Here is a 21,104-nt window from a genome sequence, read left to right as displayed (position 1 = left end):
CTGATGATAAATTAAGTTTATCATTTATTCATTATGGTAAGTGAAGTGACCAACAAAAGTTGCAGTATTCTGCGAGCGTCCTGAACTATCATACACTGTCAGTGTGTCATACTGTCCTGAAGTATGTCACACACTGTCAGTGTGTCAGAGTGTCCTGAACTATCATACACTGTCAGTCCTAAAAGAGAAGAGATACTGGTCTTCAGAACAATTGGCTTTTCTGACGACCTTATGAAACAGTGAAAGCAATGCTTTAATTAAATAGCAGTGCATAAAATTCTTTATTTAGAACAATAAAGTATATGGATATACTGTAATTCCAGATTCAACCAATATAAAAAAGGTCAAAAGGTATACATCTATTTTAAGAGGACATATATATACATACACATTACATTTTATAAACTTGGTTGATTAATTTTCGGTCAGATTACAGGTACACAAGATTGTGTTGATGGTCACGTCAAAATATACACTCTCACCCGTGATACAGCCAGCAAACGGTTCTCTCTGCCTAATAAGGAGCCAGACATTTCAGCGTTCCAAGGACTTAAAATATATTTAATAACGACTTCTACATGGTTTCTCTGGGGAAAAAAAAAATAATTGAATGAAATTGCTAGTGATGCAGGGAAGCTATCACTCAGTTCTCAAAGTCTCACTCCAGATAGCTTAAAAATCATTTTAAAGTAACTTTTTAATTTCATATTTGTATTGTGTCTAGTTTGGACCGTCACACCACATTTGGAAAAGAAAGGAATGAATTCTGTATGGCACATTTGTATTAAGCATAGATCTAAACCAGGGGTGCCCAAACACTGGCCTCTGGGCTATTTGCGGCCCTTGGGGACCCCCAATCTGGCCCGCGAGGAGCCCCCAGTCTCCAATGAGCCTCTGGCCCTCTGGGGATTTACTGGTGCCCTCCAGATTTACTGGAGCCTCTGGCCCTCTGGAGATTTACTAGAGCCCGTTCTGGCCCAACATGACTACTCTCAGTGTGAGGGTCAACTGTTTGACCTCTAGGGCAAGTTTTGGGGCAACAGCTCCCTCTGTTGCCTACTGTATCAGCACCAGCAGCAAAGGAAAGGCCAGCCTTGCTTTGCACAAAGTCTTTTATGGGCCTTGAGTTATCGTGAGACCTTCATTCATTCATATAAATTCAATCTCCAATATATTCACTTATGTAAGTGTATTCAAATTTTTAAATGTAAATTTCTTTTTTCCCAGCCCCCCAATTAAGTGGCCCTCCTGCCAAAATGTTTGGACACTCCTGATAAACAACAAACTTGCAGTGAAAAAAAGTTTCCTGAAGTAATTCAAGTCAACTTGAATTACTTCTAAAATAGCATATTGAAATTTGTCTTCCATTAGCTGCTTTCTATTCCCAGAAAAGTAATAACACGCACATTTTGTTGACATACACAGAACAGGATCAGGAATTGCAATAAAACGTGGTGGATTTACATGTTTTTAAAGAATATTCCTTTGGAGACATTTATTGATCCATCATTCCAAAAATGGGTTGTATACCCTACTGTGAATGAAAAGGTTTTTTAAAAAAAATATTTTTGAAGAATTAATGGATTACTCCATGCATATAAGATCATACTCTTACAGTGCAATCCTATGCACATTTTCTCAGAAGTCCTATTGTATTCAGTAAAGGTTGCGCATAGGATTGGTTGTGCCCAGGAAAATGTGCATAGGATTGGAGCCTTACAATGCAATTCCATGGATGTCTAGTTGCAAGTCCCATTCAATTCAGTAGGGGTTATTCCCAGAAAGTGTCATAGGATTCAAACAAGCACAGCCCCTTGGTTTTGTCCTCATATTATTTATATAAATTAGCGTCGTCGTGCTACCACGAAACAGTAAAAGAGTAGAAATCCACTCTGATCCAATCCCAATTCTGAATTCAAACGCAATTTTCTAAGCAGCCATTTTCAACCACTGTCAATTGTTAAAAAACTGATGGTGTGCCTTGACAATTTCAGCACCTTGTCAGTGTGCCATCAGACGAAAAAGGTTGAAAATCACTCATTCAAAGGGTGTTAAAGGGCAATTTGTTTCAAAGGCTCTTCTGTATGTCCCTTATAAGTCAGCTTTCTCTTCTTTTTTTTGAAGTATATTTTGTTCTTGCTGGTGAGAATTACCCAGGAGCTCCAGTATCATTTACGCTCTTGAAGGAACTACAGCACTCTGCAAACTATTGACTAGTGGTTCCCAACCTGGGGGTTGTGACCCCCCCAAAAAAAACCACGTTAAAAAATTATCCCCCCCTTAAGGGAATGACAATCAGTGGAGACCCATAGGCAATGGTGCCCATCACATCCAGGTTCTCCTGCTGCTGCCTCCATCACCCCCTACAAGGAGGAAAAGAGGTTTTTAAATGGGGTTTTACCTCCCTATAAGTGACAGTTTGGACAAGGGAGGTTTTACCTCCCTGTAAGTGACAGTTTGGACAACCTGAAAGGACAGGGTGCTGTCACCTACTGGTCCACCGTTGGATCCCAACCCTCTCTTGAAAGGGACTACTTAAACAGACTTTTGACTATTCAAGTAAGCTATCAAGCAGACTGGACAACACGGCTTCCTGGAACTGTTTGACTTGACTGTACCTGCCAGTCTGGCTTCACTGCTGTTGTGATGAATCTGGGTCCCGGCTCTGCCACCAGGACACCAATTTTGCCATAAGCCCTTTAACACTGAGAGTACGATCCTTTGCATGACTACTTGAAACACTACTTGTGTTCAATGGGGCTTACTCCAAGGAAAGTATGTATTGGGTTACACCTCTTGCAACTGTGGAAGCAAGCTCTGGCCATGCATCACCATGGAAATTTCAAGAAAAGGAGGTGAGCTGAGAGCAAGATGCTAAGTAAATGCATTTCAAACTTCCACAATTAGTTTACCAATTGGCACTGACAATCCTAAGTAGTGAAGTCCTCTCCAGATATTTCAGCTTTGTGACATTTAACGGAGGAGGCCCAAACCACTCAGCCAAACCTCTCAAGCAGAAAATGCCAAGAAAATGCTACCAACTGTCAAAATGATTATTCAGCTTCAGTTCTGATGGGATGCTATTCCACTTTGTGCTAATGGAGGTTATTTACATTCAAAACTAGAACAATGATGGTTATGCAAGCACAGTAATGCCAGTAGGATTATACTTGGAATTTTTAGTTGGCTCCGTGAATATCTCTTGACCTTCAGATTTGTCTTGTTCTGTTTTAAGGGTAAAGAGAATGTGTCCTTGTTAACAAACCCTGAACTATAAATTAAGTTTTGCACAGATGTCCTATAAATCCCAACAAGTTTGCATTATCGTCTTGCAAGCTGTATTGATCAAACAACAAACATGGTCTTTGTTCTCTTTGGAAAGTGAGCAAGTAGGTTTCAGATATATTGCACACAGACGTCTTTTCGAACACTTGCAGAATGGGAAATGCTGTACATGTTTACAGAGCGTTTAGTGATTTATTGGGGCATGTTTGAGGTTTTGGTTTCTTTCTTGCCAGGACTTGTACCGGAATACATTCAAGGAAATCTTTCTATGTTTTCTTCTGTTGTGCAGAGATTTCAGGAACTAGCAAATAAGCTGGAAATTCACAATTATGGGCCTCAATCCAGCTATAATTGCCAGCAACTAATTGCACACAATCGCTAGTAGTTCCTAATGCCACCTCACCAGTTCAGTAGATCAACACCACAATCTGAATTGAGGAGTGCACACAAAATGGGCATCTATACCGGCAAGTCATGCAGATCTTAGTTTGGGTCAACAGACTTTATACAACTCAGTAAGCATCACTACCAGCAAAAACCAATTCATAGGATAGGAAAGACAGCTTCATGTTCATTTTAACCAACCCTAAATACATTCTATAGCTTCTCATATATTATTTCTAAGAGTTTGTGACATATGAAAATAAATAAATCTGTGAAAATCTTTAGGTTTAAATAAGTATTTTTTTAAGCATAGATAGATTGATGAGTGTATTGTAAATGAGACTTTTAACAATCGTTTAATTAAACTTATAATAGTTTAAGCTTATTATTGGATTAGTAGTTTGGAACATGAGACAATCAAACTATTTCACAACCACAAAGTCCCATGTGTCCGTTTTCAGGAAACAAATCACTTCAGCACATTCCATACAGGTTTTGAGTAATTTGTATAGTGTCCCCCTTCAAAATGTATGTGTAACAATGTAGGTTATTTTGAGCCTTGGATTCACTGTCCATGTCTTCCTTACAAATAACACTGACAACTCTTCAGAAGACAGGTTTCTTTTTTATCTGAGCTGAACTAGTCATAATTAATTAAGAATGCTAAGTGATGAATAGTGTATTACTCTGAAAATTTCTCTGCAAATCTTCAATGACACACAGGATAAGCTAAACTAAACCTTGGTATCTTCAAGATGACCTGATTTTTTTTTAATGAATGTCAAGATGATAATTTGGATGCTTGTAACATTTTGAACAGACATTTACTATTCCAGATGTTGACTTTAGTATTCCCTACTCATTGGAACTAATGGGAATTTCTCTACATTCAGCAGTCAGTGTTCCATCCGATTAAAATTGCCCTTGTTTTCATGAACAAAACAATTCATTCAAGACAAGTATTGTCCTGAAGTATACTAAAAGCTCTGTCAATGTGCCCATTGGCTTTCTGGAATGTGAAATACAAATTTTACTTACAGCTCAGTAGATATCCAATCTTATTTCATACCTGACCTTCCCTCAGTATGAACCCAGTTCCTCAGACGAAAGAAAGCTAACACACTTGTCCACAGCATAAACTTATTTGCAAATTTTATGTACAGTACTGTAGACTGCGGGGTTCTCATCCATTGGGGATTGTCCTCCTCTTCAGTGTCTCCATTTGTACACAAAATGCAAACTTCCTTATGACGTTTGGTGCTGGACCACATAAATCCAGAATCATTTGCTCATGCATTTGCCAAAAATCCACTGCAAATTCCACGATGCAAAGCAACACATTCACCTGCATTTAAAAATACAGTCCATCTCATTGCAGTTACTTCTCTGGTGGTGTTTAATTCAACGTTGGTTTCACAGTAGCATATTCTTTGCCCACAGCTCTATATTCTCAATATGGAGTCACGGGCAACAACAACAGATGCAGACTCAATCTGTCACTCCAGAAGGAATACAAATATGCTTAAAGCTGCTTCATTTATGAAGCAAACATGGAACTGTTAGCTGCCTGGTAGAAGAGAGAGAAAGAGAAAACTTAATAGTGTTTGAAAGGTATTTCCTTGAAAAATTTTGGTTTCACAAATTTATAAGAGGCACTCTAAAAAAAACATAAATTCTCTGTTTCGAGCAGTTTTCAACGTGTTGAAAACAGTACACTTGTGGAGGTGAATGTTGTAGAGAAGTGGTTTCCACGCTTACTATGGTCCAGCGCCTTCTTTTGCGGTGGCTTCTTCCCAGCTCTCCTGGGAGCTGCCATCTTGGATCATGTGAGATCTCACAAGATCTTATGTGACTCATGATGGTGGTGCCCTGGAAAGCCAGGATTATGGGTGCCATCATCTTTGATCTCACAAGATCTCACGCAATCCAAGGTCGCAGTGTCCAGGAGAGCCAGAAAGAAGAGGCTGCAGGGACGTCCTCCAGTGCCCCTGGGAGTTTGCCATGATGCACAGTTTGGTAACCCCTGCTATAAAGGAGACAGTAGCACTGTATCAGGGGAAAAAGGGAAAGTTGGAAGATTGAGCAAGAGAGGAAAGGTGTGGCAGGAGAAATAATACATGATAGTTATGAGTGAGAGGGAAAGAGAGGTTGGGGGGTTAGGGCTGTGTTAGATAGGATATGGACAAAAAGACTGTATGGCAAAAGTAGATTCAGTCAGTCGATGGTTGTGCATATGTGTAGTTATTTATTAAAAAAAATGGGCTGCAAGCCCCTAGTTTTATATACAAAGACTTGGTTTCAACCTTTCCAAATCTTTAAAACCAGCAGAACTTGCAGTGCCTTATATTGTACAAGAGTGCAACAGCAACCTGACTTCCGAGGATGCTTGCTTATTATGTTGCTCTCTATTCCTGTGTAAATAAAGGTGTGATAATTCCGAATACTTTCGTGAATGCAGAAACTAAATGTTATGAGGAAAATTGGAGCTTTTATTTAAACACTTTACACCCCACCTTTCAGACAAATGCCACAAGTGGGCTAACATTCAAGTAAAATAGTACTCACTGTAAAACATTCGTTAAAAGATACAGAAATTATACACTATAAAAAAGAAGCAATGAAAAAATCATATTGAAATTCCCCAGCGCCAATGCAGTGAAACCAGCATTTCTTGCGCTGTATCCCATGGGGGAAATGTAGCAGTGTGGAGGTCTCCTCTAAGTAAGGAAACATTTTTCCCCTTGCCCCAAGGAAAGCCCCAAGCGGCAACAGGTCTACACAGACCTGTGCCTGCTAAATCGCTGGCGCAAGTCTGAGTCCAACCATGGGGGAACAGTCCAATCATTAGAAAATACCGACAGGGAATTAATGTTTCCTTTTTCAGAACTTACCCAGACATGAAACAGTAACAGTGGATATAAAAAAGCAACAGCTACACTTGTAGAAGCGACTTGTCTTTTTGCTGCAGCATACTGAAGGAAAACAAACCAGATAAAATGCTTTTCAGCATACCAGTAGAAAAATCAATATCAGCACATTTAAAAGATTCCTAGTATAGGATGATGAGCTTTCATTTGAAAAAGGCACAGGAATTCCAGGAACTATCCGACAGCCCGAGGCTGCAACTCTATACACACTTTCCTTGGAATAAGCCCTACTGAACACAGTGGGATTTACTTCTGAGGAGACATGCATAGGATTGCACTGTTCCTTTATGTATTGCACTGTTCCTTTATGCTTTTCTAGACTTAAGATTGCAGAATAAAAGCACCTGTCTTGGATAAGACACTGAAATTGGTGAACGTATCACAACATGGGTATAACCAGAGTACCTGACACTTCTCCTCGACTTCACTTCACTTTACAATGCTAAGGGAATGCAACACAAGGGTGTACTTTCAGGCATGTAACTCAGTTCTCCTCTGGGTCTCGCCCATGACAACTACCAAACAAAGAATGATGTAGATTTCAGGAACAGGAGCTAGGAAATCAGAAGACTTTTTTTTCATAACAAACTGTAAATAAAGGTAGAAGTACCTTATCTCATTATCCTCTTGGCAGACATTAGACTGTGTAGACTGGTCACTTTCTGATATGTGTCTACGGGTTGTTTTCTGTGGGGGAAAAATGCATTTGATAATGTAGAAAAAGTCACATTCCAAATAAGCAAGATCTTAGTTTCCTTTTGACCAGTGTGGGTTCTGATGTGCTGATATGTTGCAATGGGTTACATACGAACAAAATAAACTAAACGTGGACTTCTCCAAAGATGGTGCATATTTGTTTTGGGTTTGGTGTCTTTGTGGGGAGGGGTGTGTGCAAGAGTGAATAGAATGCCAGATGCAAGGGAGTGGCAGCAAGATGCAAGTATCTTGTGTGCTCCCAGAGGCTCTTGGTGGGCCATTGTGAGAGACAGGAAGCTGGAGCAGATAGGCCATGGGCTTGATCCAGCAGGGTTCTTCTTATGTTTCTCGAGGTAAGGAAATCAAGGTTTCGGAAACAGATTACCTGGTTACATTAATACAGCACTGATATGCCCATCGGTATGGTTGGTTGGCAACCTTCAGTCTCAAAAGACTATGGTATAAGCCTACAGCACCCAGTATTCCCAGGCGGTCTCCCATTCAAGTACTAACCAGGCCTGACCCTGCTTCCAAGATCAGACAAGATCAGGCATCATTTTTTAAAGAATATTATAAAGGTCAAGCTTAGCACTGTTTTCAACAGCAGCTAAAATGTGACATTTCTCACCTTCCAGCACAGAGCTCCCAAAATAAAGCCAATAATAAGAGACACCAGCGATGTCATTGTTAGGCTGATTCCTTGCATGCTGGGACTGTTGAGGAAGCCCATGGCTTCTTCTGTAATTAAACACAATTTGTGTGAATGAAGACACTTTTTTTTTTAATCTTCAAGGTAGCACAGTTAATAAGAGGTAGGCTCACGGGTAACACCTTCGTAGACCATACGTTGCAAGTTATACCTTTAAAGTGGCTTGTTTGTAATTAAGAAGTGTTTGGCTGCCTGGTATTCACAGCTTTATGTGCGCTAATTCTGGAAAGGCAAACATTCTGCCAACTCTATAATCACATTTTCACCATCTGCAGAGCAACATTTATCAAGATATTTTCTTCTTTCCTTCCCCCACCCTGCATTTTCAAAATTCCCCCACCCCTTTCACAACCCAAACATTTCAGCAAAGCAGACCACGTTACTCAGCAGAGAGAACCTGAGCTGCTCTCAGTGTAAACCCTACAGCTCCTAAGTGTGTCTTTTGTCCCCAAGCAGTATAATAACCCTATTTGCAAATTTGAGTGCTGCTGGCCATTGAGTCCAAGTGCCTACATTTCCTTATTCCTAATTTATGCTTATAACTAGTAACCTGGCGTAGCACATATACAAGTTTTATTAAGCAGAAAAAACATGAAATTGAGCAAATCATTATAGAGGGCTTTGTTTGGAAGAAGTGGTCTGCATTAGGAATAGAGGTGGGCGTAAGGGGCAGGTGAGGTCCAGAACACTGAGATGGGTTCAGAGCGCACACCTGCTGTCATCTATGTTAAAAAAAGGAGATGTTGGAAACTGTGGGCATCACTTAGGTGCCATTTTGGCTTGGCTGGTCTTGTCTGCACTCCTCCCAGAGATGGCATAGAAGCTGCAGACTGGCTAAACAAGTCCCATCTGTATATTGCAAATGCGTGCTTTTTGCCTACGCAAAATGTTTTTTGTCATTTCCAGTTCTGATTCCTCCCCACCCCCCAACTGCTTGTCTCAAGAAAAATAATCTATCCAAAAATTTAAGTAGAACCACCAGGAAACAAGATTAGCAGGTGTGAAAAGTGTCGCTATGTCCTGGTCTACTAGATATTAGCCATTTCAGTTCATTGGTACAAACTTGCCTTGATGTGTGTGCGCAACCTCCTGATTTAAGAAATGGGCTATGTCAGATGCAAGGGAGGGCACCAGGATGCAGGTCTTCTGTTATCTGGTGTGCTCCCTGGGGCATTTGGTGGGGCCGCTGTGAGATACAGGAAGCTGAACTAGATAGGCCTATGGCCTGATCCAGCGGGGCTGCTCTTATGTTCTTATATTCTTAACTTTCTATTCAAAGGCAACCACTTTCTTCTGTGTTAGGAGATTTCCGACTTTAATTCTGCCACAAAAATCCTGCCTGCTCCAGTTCAAACCACATCTCAAGCCTCACTGCAAACAGGTCTTGACAGTGGTAGCACACATACTTTATTATTATTATTTTTAAAAAGCTGCCTGAGATTCTAAATCTTGTTTTTTAATCCGATTTCTAGCAAACAGTGTTTGAACTCTGTTTAGACCCTGCAGGTGTGCCAACACTAAAAGGAAATTTTAGTCAAGTAGAACAGATACTTCATGCTTGCATAATTGGAAGGTGGTTATTTTACACTATGCAAGCTAACAAGAGTAGATAAAAGGTGAAACTAACACACACAACTCTTCTTGGTGAATGCATTCGTCATTCTTCACTGTTTTGCTTCAGAATCCTCTGAGAGGCCCATGCAGGTGAAAGGTCTAATACATAACAGCCCAAATGGAGCAGGTTGAAGCACACTGAGTGTAGCTTCCCATTTCCAACACTGGCTGCTCATCTACTTCCAGAAAAGCCCATGAACAAAGCGCAAAGCCAGCAGACTAACTGGCTGTCCCCTCCACTAACCCAAGCAACTGGTACCCAGTGGTATCTCAACTTGGACGCTCAGCATAGCTATCCTGGCTAATAGTGGTTGATAGAGTGATTCCCTCAAGCAAATGATTTTGTTTAGCGCCCAGTGCAGAGCAACCCAGAAGTCTGGCGGTGACGTGACCAACAGAACATGTATTCTACCAGGAGCTTATTGGGATGCGAGTTCTATTTGCACGTGCATAATTTGATGTCTCTCATGCCCTCACACCACTTTAATAGCCCTTTTCATAATTCACAAGTCCTCAGTGCTTTCTTCATACAGAGGCTGCTTCAAATCAATGACCATTTTAGTTGCCCTCCCCTTTCTAAACCTTCTCTAGTTTTACAATATCCTTTTTAAGGAAGCAACCAAAAGTGTACCCCGTTTTAAAAAGACATTGCGATACTGTTTGAGTCAGATTCTGAGCATGGAATTTGCCTTTTATCTTCTCCACACTCTTATGCATTAATTTTGCTAGAACAGTCTCCCACTGAGGTTGGGACATGCCTAAAATGGAACCTTTGGAAGTCAGAACCATTTGTCAGTGATTTTTCTTGAAAAATGGTTCTACCCAAGACATTAAATATGCTTAAATTCTATTGAAACAAATGTAATGAAAGCACTTAACTGTGCTCTTAAGTTCTTCTTCTATTACCCTGCAAAGAATTAAGAGCTAAACTGCACATGACATTCAGTTGTAAGTAATTCTATCCCAGGCATTTTTGTTTTGCAAATTGTAATCACAGAGCTTGAAAACCCAAGTAGAAGACTGGAACCAGGAGAGGCTTCTCAACAGTTTTTCAAATGCAATTTTTCCACTAAGTATTTGCCCCATTTGCTTTTTACCATGCAAGGGAAAGAGTAATGGAGACCTATACCTTTTTCCTTAGATAGCATTTAGTGGGGGGGGGGGGGCGATACATGAAGAGAAGAAGCCCTCCTCCCCCCCCCCAATCATGGTCTTCCACTTTAATTTACAGCCTTCATGGTGGTAAATTGCCAGTTCTCTGAATGCAATATATAGCTTGGCCCTTAAGAAAACTACGGTGCTTAACTTTTCTATCTGCGTCAAGTTGTAGAAATGTAATGAACTTCTACCTGGAGCCAGGCAAATTGCGTTAAGTTTAAAAAAAAAAAAAGACACCACACTAAACCACACACTAATTCTGGTGCCATTCTAGAGACTTGCTCCAAATTAATTAAAACAAGATATGTATCTGTACAGCGTTAATCAGTCTCTCACCTGCTCATTAATTTGGTCATGTAATATAAAATGTTGGGCAGAAGAACAAATAAGCAAGGCTGGGTCAGTTGTGTGGGAAAGTGCAAAAGCACAAGTCCTGGGGTCTGATTTTCGACTTGATTACAAGGATTTTTTTTTCATTAATTGGGAAGATCAAAGTTCTGTCTGAAAACATGTAGCCACAGAGTTTATTAGGGGAGTTTTTGAAGGGGCGTATGCCAAGCTGCAGCCAAAATGTCAGAGGGCAGTAATGAACAGTTAAAATGAACAGTGAGTTGAATTCTCCATGGGACACAGTCACGGATCCAGAGGGTCATCAGAGAATACTACAAATAAATACGGTCGATTTTTTTTTTAAAAAAAGGGTTATGTTGCATCACATGTTACGACATGTTGCAAAAAAAGGAGTTGCAAGATATGCTAATACTTTTACTTTTCACTGCATAATAATCACACACAGAAAGGGAAATCATGGCTTTCTCCTGACAGGGAGATGTGCACACCCTCAACTGACCTTCATACATCTGCCTTAACACACATTCTAACAAGCAAACCCCTGCCTTAAAGTTTGACAGGTGACTGCTGTGCCCAGCTTAACTTGATGTTGTGTTCATCTGGTTAAACAGATGCCTAGTTCTAGCCTTTGTTGCCCCTTTCCTCTGACTCCAGGGCTGGACTGCACGCTACAATCTCCAGAATTCTGCCTACTGAGACAATATGAAACAAATGGGAACTTGAACAATGGGAACTCTCCCCAAGTCCTAGTGAGAATGCTCCTGTGCAGGGTTCTGGCCAGCCTGGAAAAAGGAGCCTTGTAGCCTGTTTGGGGCTTGTGGAGAGGGCATTCCCCTACCTTTTCTCCATCACCCTGAAACCTTCCCTTGCCGTGAAGGTCAAGTTTGGAGCTGGCTGTGAGCTCCAAATCAGGCACTGTATAGTCAGGAAAGGGGGGGGGGTTATTTAAATATTTAAAACCCATGCCATTTTCTTGCAAAAAATCCCCAACACTTTACCTGAAGGCGCAATTTACTCTTCTTATTGCAACAATTAACCTCAGGGAGAAATTTAGGGATTGTGGCTTTCTTTTTCTTTGATAAAATAAAATGTGGGAAATCCCAGACACGGGATTCCAACACACTTAAATAGTTTCACCCTCGGTCTTGAAAGAAACAATGGATCAGCACTGTACTTTCTAAAGTTAATGTTTCATTAAACATCTCAAATTGTATTACAACGATTGCAACAAGATAAGGTAGATGAAGTGCTTTGAACATCTGAAAGTATGATGAAAAGGCAACACATTAAGTACAAAATTAACTGTGATCAATAGGTAAAAAAAATCCAATAAAACCATATTCTTTGGGCTCCTTTCGCTGGTATCCTGCGTGTGCTCTACTGTTCAGCCCAAGTAGTAGAGTAGTAATTCTCAGTGTCAGTATGTAATATTACTTGACAATGTGTTTTCGGTCAATTACATTTCTGTCCTAATGTCCATTTACTAACCCATACAGAAGCTATGCATCAGACCTGAACAATTATCGCCATTTTTCTTAGCTTTCTCAATTCCCCCCCCCCCACTACACTGAAGTAAAACAGATGTGGACCACCCTTTGTACTTACTATTGCTGTTATAATCACTGCTGTCATTCCTAAGGGAGCTGGCAGCAAATGGATGTAACAAAAATGGCACTTTGGAGCTGGCCCGGGATTCTAAGACAGAAATAATAGTGATCTTTTTTTTAATTTTGGAAAACAGCTGTTTCTTTTGCCATGGCATTTAGTCAACCCAATAAGAATGTTTAAATTATTATTGAACAGAAGTTAACAGAGTTGTTAAAAATGAAATACTTATTAATTCTGAATGTTTCTCTTACAGCAGAAATCTGATAGCCTAAATTCTCCCCCCCCCCCCAAAAAAAAAAAAAAAATATACAGCTTGATCCTCCCTGACACCTGCAAAATACCCTTATACGTTTATGGTCCGTTAAGAGCTTATTAAAGTAAATTTTCAGAGCTAAGCAGTTGGCTGTCATCACTAGAGACACCTGTGTCTACATTTAGTCAACTGTGACTGTATACATAAGATCGTACAGAATTGTTGCAAGACCACTGAAGGTGTAAAAGGAATTTGTGCAAGCTAAGAATACTCCAATATGAAAAAAAAAATGACTCTTACCTTCTGGAGAAGGTTCCGTTGGTAGAAGCAGAACACAACCACTCTGTTCTGGTGCTTTTGCAATGAGTTTGTAGATTTCAATGGTGCTATTAAAGTGCTTAAAGAAGTCTTCAGGACTGAATTTACCTTCTTCATAAAGATGGCCATTTTGTTTACTAAAATTCTAGAGAAAAATTACAGCATCAATTTTAAAAGAAAGTACAGGTAATTTACAACATCACAATGTAGAACACTATTTCTTCTCTATGCAAAGTGGGATCTGGTTCATGAATTCTTCACTAGGTGGTAAAAATTTTGACCAATTGCACACACCTTAATATGAACGCTATAAATTACAAAGGTCAAACCCATCTAAGAGTAATTTTTTTCTGATGGAAAAGCTCTAATCCCTGAATTTGTAATTAGTTTCCCTCACTTTGCAAAATTAAGCAGTGGATTTCAAAACTGGTTCCAAACAATTTGGTTTCTGCAACAAAATCTGTCTTCATGCTTTACATAGCATAGCACTCTACTATTAAAAGATATATTGCATAAGACATGTATATTTGTACCATAGCGTACTGTAAAGGTGGGAACATTGGGCCAGATTGGACAATACTTTCCTGTTACTCCCACATGTGTGGTGGGAGAGAAATAATTTTGTATTCCTGCCTACTCAGCACAGTGCAAATATCACAGGATATCCACAGAGGGGCATACTATTTGAAAACTGTATGTGCAATCCAACATGCAGACAATCCATTAGAACTATGTGCACCAGCGTAGCTGACCTGACATGCTCACCAGGTAGACAGGAAGGAAAAGCATTCACTCAGTGCCTCACAGAGAAGAGCAATTGGGAAAAATATTCTCCAATCTGACCCATTATGCCAGTTCAGTCAACATTTCAATAATGTATACTGGCTGTTGAATTACAACAGTTCCAAGTTTGTAGATAACCAGCTAAGGTGTCATTTTTGGAAAGTAATACCAAAACCAGGCAGGGAAACTTTGAATAAAGTTCTTCTTTATTCTTCTTAACAAGAAGTTAAGCTTAACTTCTTAAACTTTGAATAAAGTTCTTTATTCTTCTTAACAAGCACAGGGAGGAAGTGTAGACAGGCAAACTACAAATGATTTTTTTTGTAGGATAGTACATTTTGAGGTCTTGTTTGTAAGGCTGCAATAATTTTTTTTTTTTAAATGAGTGACTGGCCAGGATCCATAAACTTGTTTTAAGTATGTCCCAAGCCTTACATATGCTCAGTGATATCTAGATCTAGTTATTTGAATAGGAGCCTATCTCCTACACTGGAATAATCTCAGAAACTGCTTTAAAACTCTCACCATTTTCAAAAGCACCTTTCCAGATGCCCTTGAGAGCATGAAGCTTCTTTCTTTGGATCTACCCTCCACCCTTTTTGTCTTCTGCTGTAACAGCTGACAAACAGCCCACTACCCATATGAGAACATTGATACTGCATCACCAATCAGCCATGAGAAGTTAAAGCCATGTGGAAAGAACTAGAAGTGAGGAAAAGTGATGGAGAAGCTGGAATAAAGACTTGAGAAGAAGACAGACATGTTATTTATGAGAAAAGAAAAAAATTAAAGAAAGAAGTAGGCAGTCATGGTCACAGAGAGGCAAGAGAATTTGCACACAGCATAACCTAACAGGCTACCCAAAATGATTAAGCAATGAAGAGGAAAAAATCCAGATATTAGATTACCTTATTTTTATTATTAGAAGACAGACATGCCATTAGATCATTGATGATCCTCGTGAGGTTATTGATAATTGAATAATTACTTATTACATCCGACATATCGGAAAATTCTGTAAATTTGCTGAGAAGATTACTCAGGCTCCTTTGCAATTCAGGGACCATCAAATGTAACCAGCAGTGATTAGGCTGTCAGAGACAATAAAAAGAAAAAAGAAAAATTACATTTCACACACAGACACACACAACCCTTTCAGTAACTTAGTGTGTAAAAGCAGATTAACATGGCCAATTGGTATTAAGTTGCACTCTGCTAAATTAAAATTCAACTGCCATTAGGATGCCTGCTGTTTTCTCGAGTCCTTTTTTGGAATTCTTGACAACCCTTCTCAACATAACTAGTTCAGCCATGACTGTCAGAGATGTTGCCAGCTCGACTTTATCCCTGCGTCTACCAGCTTCAGAACTGTCAAAAATCACTGCTAGCATTTAACCTCTGTTGTACTATAAAATGCTAGAACCTATAAACCTCTTGCTCTTCCTTACATGATGATTTGTTAGATTTCCAGCCTTCCTTAGTGGCCTTGGTGTAAGCAAAGCTAAGGTACTAGCAGAGCTTTAAAACAAACAGCACCAGCATCAAATATTTAGGCACCAATTGTTACGCCTATTGCAACCCAGTGTAATAAAAAAAGGTCTGAAGGTCATTAAGGAGATATGTCTGAAAAAGCATGTCTGAGAGTCCAGTACTATTCCCCACCCCTGCAGTGGCACCAAAATGGCTACTGCAGCATCCTGCAGAAAGGCTGTTGTAGAGGACTCCTCTGGGTAAGGGAACAACTGTTCCCTTAACCAGGGGTAAGCCTCTACAGTGCGGGGAGGAGAGGTCTACTTGGACCTGTGCTAGCTAAGTAGCTGGTGCACGTCTGTGCGGACCCATGCCACAGGATCAGGTCCGGGAAGGGGGTTAGAATTTGGTAGCCACCACTGCCACTGAGCCCACCCCTTTCCCAAACCTGACCCGCCCACCCTCTGCTCCTGTTGCTGCCCTCCCCCTGACCCCCTCTCACCACTTTGTTTCACCTTCCCCTGCCACCTTTCTGCCCTCCTGCCACCCCTCCCACCTCCCCTGCCACAATTTTGGTGGCAGGCAGCTCCGGATCCACTGGTGCAAGCAAGAAGGCTCCGGTTTTCCTGCCAGTTTCCCAGCAGTGCGCTACTGATCGTGCTGCTGGAGCACCTTTTACAACTGGTGCTGACTGCTCTATGATAATCAGCACCAGTGGAAGAGGTGCTCTAACAATCACTGGCTCCTTTAGGACCGAACCCTATATATGTTTTAAATCAAGTGGTCCCATGATTTGGGACCTGTATTACATGGGTTGTAACTAAACAAGATAAGCACTGGACCTGGAATAAGGCTTTCTGAAGTTCCACCCAGTCTACTAGGCAGACTGATACAACTCTTACTCCTGCACTTTTGAAAGGTGAAAGAGGCGGCAATGGTGCTGTAAGGCTTCACTCGCCTACTCCTTCCCTTCCTCACTTGGCCACAGACATACTTCATTGGCTAGTGGCAAGATCAGAGCTTCCAGAGTGCTTTATCCCAGGGGCCTGGAAGAAAAATGTGACTGATCTAGTGGGGAGGAGATATATTGTGCGAGTTCTGTGATGGGGGGGGAGCTTCTCCCTTAACTTTGGCAGGAGGCTCTTAAAACACCTTTTGCCACAAAAGAGTAAATAAATCGCAGAAGGCAATGGCAATAACTGCTGATTGCATTGCTGGCACCTCTTAAAAATACACTTTTTGCTGTACATATGCAGGGAGCAGCAGCTTTAGCAGTGCTTGAAGCGCTGATGGGCTCTCTGGCATCCAGCTTCTGCCAGTCATCAGCTTTTTCTCTTGTGCTGCAAGGTCATTCCCTGCCCATTCTGAAGAAAATTAAAATGGCAACCAGCAGAAGCTGGCTGCCCGGGCCTCCATGAGCCCTGCAAATACTGCTAAACGGCCACTGCCCACAGAGAGAAAGTGAAAAAGTTTTAAAGAGGAACATAGCCCCACAGCAGTCATTTGCTGGACATGAGCTCAAGGTCACTAACAGTAACCAGGCAAAACTGCTATACAGGTGGGACCTTGTTAACTGCGGTGGATCCGTTCTCAGACTCCCCTCCGATACTGAAAAGCGGATAATGAAATCCGCTTTTCTTGCTCCTTTAAGCCCTCTGGAGGTGACTGGAGCTGTGCTCCAGTTGACTCCAGAAGGCTTTCTGAAGCCTGTAGAGTCCAAAATACGCTACTTCGCAAGCTAAACCGGAAGTGACATTTTTGTGCCATATAAAGCATTCTGAGGCCTGGGGAAGCCCTTCCGGGTGGGTGTATGTGACTTCTGCAGGCTTCAGAAAGCCCTCCAGAGATGACTGCAGCTGTGTTCCAGAAGGCTCAGGTGGGGCCAAGCCTGGCTCAACACAGGTCCAGGGAGACTCGCACCAAGACAGATCCACAGATACACAATTCGTGGATATGGAGACCCCACCTGTACTGTATATCCTTATCTCTATGTGCCACTCGCACATAGACATATAGAGTTACCACATGATTTTTTATTTTCCCTATACTTCTGTGACTCACCAACTCCTGGGGTGAGATTCATCCCAGGTAGGCCTTCTCATGGCCAGGGTCCCATCTGTGGTGCTGGTCTTTCAAGATTATACAGCCTAAACCTTACAAAATGTTCTAGTACCTTTTAGCTCTTGTGAGCATGGATAGTTGCGAACAAAACATGCCAGAGATTTATTATGTGCTTGCGATCCTCACAGTGATTTGGAACCCTGACCAGTGAGCATGTCAGCACACGGGTAGGCAGCAAATTCTCCCCTTCCCCATAGAATACAGGGAGAGTAACCTATGGATTGTTCTCTTTTGTTAAATACAGCATTGTATAGTCCAAGCCTTTACCCTAGTTGTCATTTTCACTGGTTGGGTAGAAAGTCCATACTAAGAACAATCAACAAGTTAGTGAAAATGGGGATAAAGCAATACCTTTTACAGAAAAGTAGTGTGGAGTAGGACTGAGATATGAAATAGAAACTGGTTAAAACTGCAGCTCCCATATTCACACCTGATGCAACTCAAAAGCACCATTAGAGGCGCCCAAAATCCTAGCATGCTGGCAAATGTATCCATCCTATCTTTTGGATTGCTCATTGGCCATCTCTTTTGTAGTCATGCGCAGCAAAGCCCAGGAACAAAACCAATTGCATGACCTCTTGTCAGCAGGCAGATTTCATTAAGCCCCTAATTAGGCCCCCACAGTTGGTGCATTTGGTTTTTGGCCCAGCGAAGCGAAATGGAAATAATTTGCAATACAATATAGTTGCCATTTTATTGCCAGCATTTGATAGGACTCTGTTGATGGCATATTGTTTGCTGGGAGTATTTTTGTTATATTCAAGTGCCCCCTCCCCCAATTCATTTCTTTGACTGACTGAAGGCTAACGTAATGCTTATTCCACTCAGCCCTTGTCCACACACACACACACACACACACACACACACACACACACACACACACGATTTATAAAAGACTATTCCTAGTAGGACACATATATGGTCAGGGACGGTCCAGTGTCCATGTGTTTTTGGTTTCAGACAAGCGTGAGAAAACTTCACCACAACTACAAAAACAAATTGTTCCATTAGTAACAGTCATATATTAACAACCACACTGCCAGACTGGGAAATTAGAAAACGGGTGACTAGGCACAGGAATCTCCTTAGGCTTGATCAGGCCAAGAGTTTATCTAGTCCAGCATCTTGCTTTCCTCAGAAGTCTGAGTTAACTCATTGTGACGGCTGGGGCTTACTCAGGAGCAAGGGGATAAATGTCCCTTTAACCAAGGAAACTTCCAGCAGCCAAAAATCTCCTGTGGGATCCAGCATAGCCCAAACTGGTGATGCTGCATAGGGATTTAGTTAGGATTGGGTTGCCAGTTTCTAACAATAGGCTGTCCCACTTTAACATGTGGGAGAAAGCTAGACATGGTGTTTTTTTAGCTTCTCATGTGGTTTTAGCTTCAATATTTCTTTACTCAGTGTGTGGTTGGTCTGTGGAACTCCTTGCCACAGGATGTGGTGACAGCATCTGGCCTGGACGCCTTTAAAAGGGGATTGGACAAGTTTCTGGAGGAAAAATCCATTACGGGGTACAAGCCATGATGTGTATGTGCAACCTCCTGATTTTAGAAATGGGTTATGTCAGAAGGCCAGATGCAAGGGAGGGCACCAGGATGAGGTCTCTTGTTATCTGGGGTGCTCCCTGGGGCATTTGGTGGGCTGCTGTGAGATACAGGAAGCTGGACTAGATGGGCCTGTGGCCTGATCCAGTGGGGCTGTTCTTATGTTCTTAACTACAATTCCCAGGAAGCCTTGCAGGTCCCTTGTTATCTGGTGTGCTCCCTGGGGCATTTGGTGGGCTGCTGTGAGATACAGGAAGCTGGACTAGATGGGCCTGTGGCCTGATCCAGTGGGGCTGTTCTTATGTTATGTTTTCATGTGTGCCCAAGTAGCTTCTCATGTGTCCTGCTGATAAATGGGTGTTTGCATTAAGCATTGCACTTGACTGCCCTGTGCATTGTCACAGTTCATGACCTTAAGTTGACATTCCTGGGACATTAATCTCCCACTGCAGGCAGATACACCAGCACAAATTGTTTAGGACTCATGCTTAAAATATTTGACTGTAAGATTCCACTGTTCCAGTTTATGGCTGCATAATGCCTGTATAAAGCTGAATAAACTTTTTAAGATCATGCACTAGAGGGTGAGACAAAATAAATGAAGATGTACACCATCTATGTCGATGTACGTTATAGACAACAGCAGCTTCTTCAATTATACCAGCTTCAACTCTGATCCCAACATACCCAGTTTAAGCAGCGAGCCCACCATGGAAAGGCATTCGCCCTTTTTGTTCAAACTTCCTTGAAGGTCTGAGTTCAGGAGAAATGCACTCTTCCTGCCTACTACCAAAACTCACTGTGCGCAAAACTGATTGGTTGCTTCTCTGTGACAACAAGAAGCCAATTCCTCCACTTTCAACTTTAAAATAATTTTTCAATTTGGATTTAAAAATGGATTTTTTTTTGTTTTAAAAGGCAAGGAACAATTGCTAAATTGAATGGAGAGACATACTGTTCATTAGAAAAATAAGAAGGAAGACATGCCTCTTGATGCATGTCAGAAGGGGCAGGACAATAGACTGAATTTGTGTTTGCAGATTAATATGTTTGTCATTGGCATTTTGGATGTCGGGAATAAGTCAGGCTTGCCCATAACCCAATACTGAGCTGCCCGGCACCCAAGGCTGCAGCAGTGCCAAAATGACTAGGGCCTCATCCTACGGCTGTTTGGGTAGCTGCGGGTGGATCCTGACACCTCCTCCCAACATTCCCCCCTAGTAAGGGAAGTGACCCCACAATAGGGTTACTCAACTATGCGCTGGCTAAATGTCGTATACTTGGTCTCACACTCCCAGGGTTTTGGGTGCTCAGAGTTGTTGGTTCTGAGCCCTAGAGCCCTCAAAGATCCCTGTTCCGTAGTACTGCCACCACCCTGTAAGAGCCAGTGCCTCAGTCCAGGGACACCGAGACCCTCTAGGCTTAACTATATCCCTTGTAGGCACTGAGCACTTTCTTTACTTAAAGTCTCAGTCCTCCAGTTACTAGTCCACAATGAGGATTTTTGGTAGCTTGCTGAACGGCTCGGCAGGATTCTGAACCTTTGTCCCCAACAGACAATGAACCAACATGGTAAAAGGATTTTTACTTTATTAAGTACATAGGGTTACAAAAAGTTACAAAGGCAGCAAATGCTAGAGGCATAAAAACTTCTAGGAAACATATCAGCATAAAACAACAAAGCTAACTGGCTAACTCTATTATTCTCTGACTCTCTCCTGTGTCAGCTTCTTTTGTAGATCCTCAGGTCAGTTACCTAAGGCCACATGGTCCTGGTGGGGGCAAGATGTGCACCCACCACCTATCTCACCAAGAGACAAAGACCAAAAGACCCTGCCCTCTGGAAGTGGGGCTGGATGCTAGCCCTCTCAGCTCTTCCC

At 41.6% G+C, this 21,104-nt stretch overlaps 1 protein-coding gene across 1 annotated transcript in view; it reads right to left on the bottom strand.

Annotated features, from left to right (window-relative positions):
* Window positions 1-273: 273 nt before the first annotated feature.
* The window catches only part of KITLG (KIT ligand), an 83,726-nt gene continuing 62,895 nt past the window's right edge, over window positions 274-21,104 (bottom strand). Inside the window, exons 4-10 of the mRNA XM_066634357.1 lie at window positions 14,995-15,177; window positions 13,286-13,448; window positions 12,730-12,819; window positions 7,921-8,030; window positions 7,207-7,283; window positions 6,561-6,641; window positions 274-5,236 (exon numbers count right to left, since the gene is read on the bottom strand). Coding sequence (XP_066490454.1) covers window positions 6,602-6,641; window positions 7,207-7,283; window positions 7,921-8,030; window positions 12,730-12,819; window positions 13,286-13,448; window positions 14,995-15,177 — 663 coding nt within the window. The 3' untranslated portion in view covers window positions 274-5,236; window positions 6,561-6,601. The remainder of the gene's footprint in view (window positions 5,237-6,560; window positions 6,642-7,206; window positions 7,284-7,920; window positions 8,031-12,729; window positions 12,820-13,285; window positions 13,449-14,994; window positions 15,178-21,104) is intronic.

This window comes from Tiliqua scincoides, chromosome 7 (assembly GCF_035046505.1).
Source record: "Tiliqua scincoides isolate rTilSci1 chromosome 7, rTilSci1.hap2, whole genome shotgun sequence".
NCBI classification, from domain to species: Eukaryota; Metazoa; Chordata; class Lepidosauria; order Squamata; family Scincidae; genus Tiliqua; species Tiliqua scincoides.
This window is presented reverse-complemented; position numbering and strand designations above follow the sequence as displayed.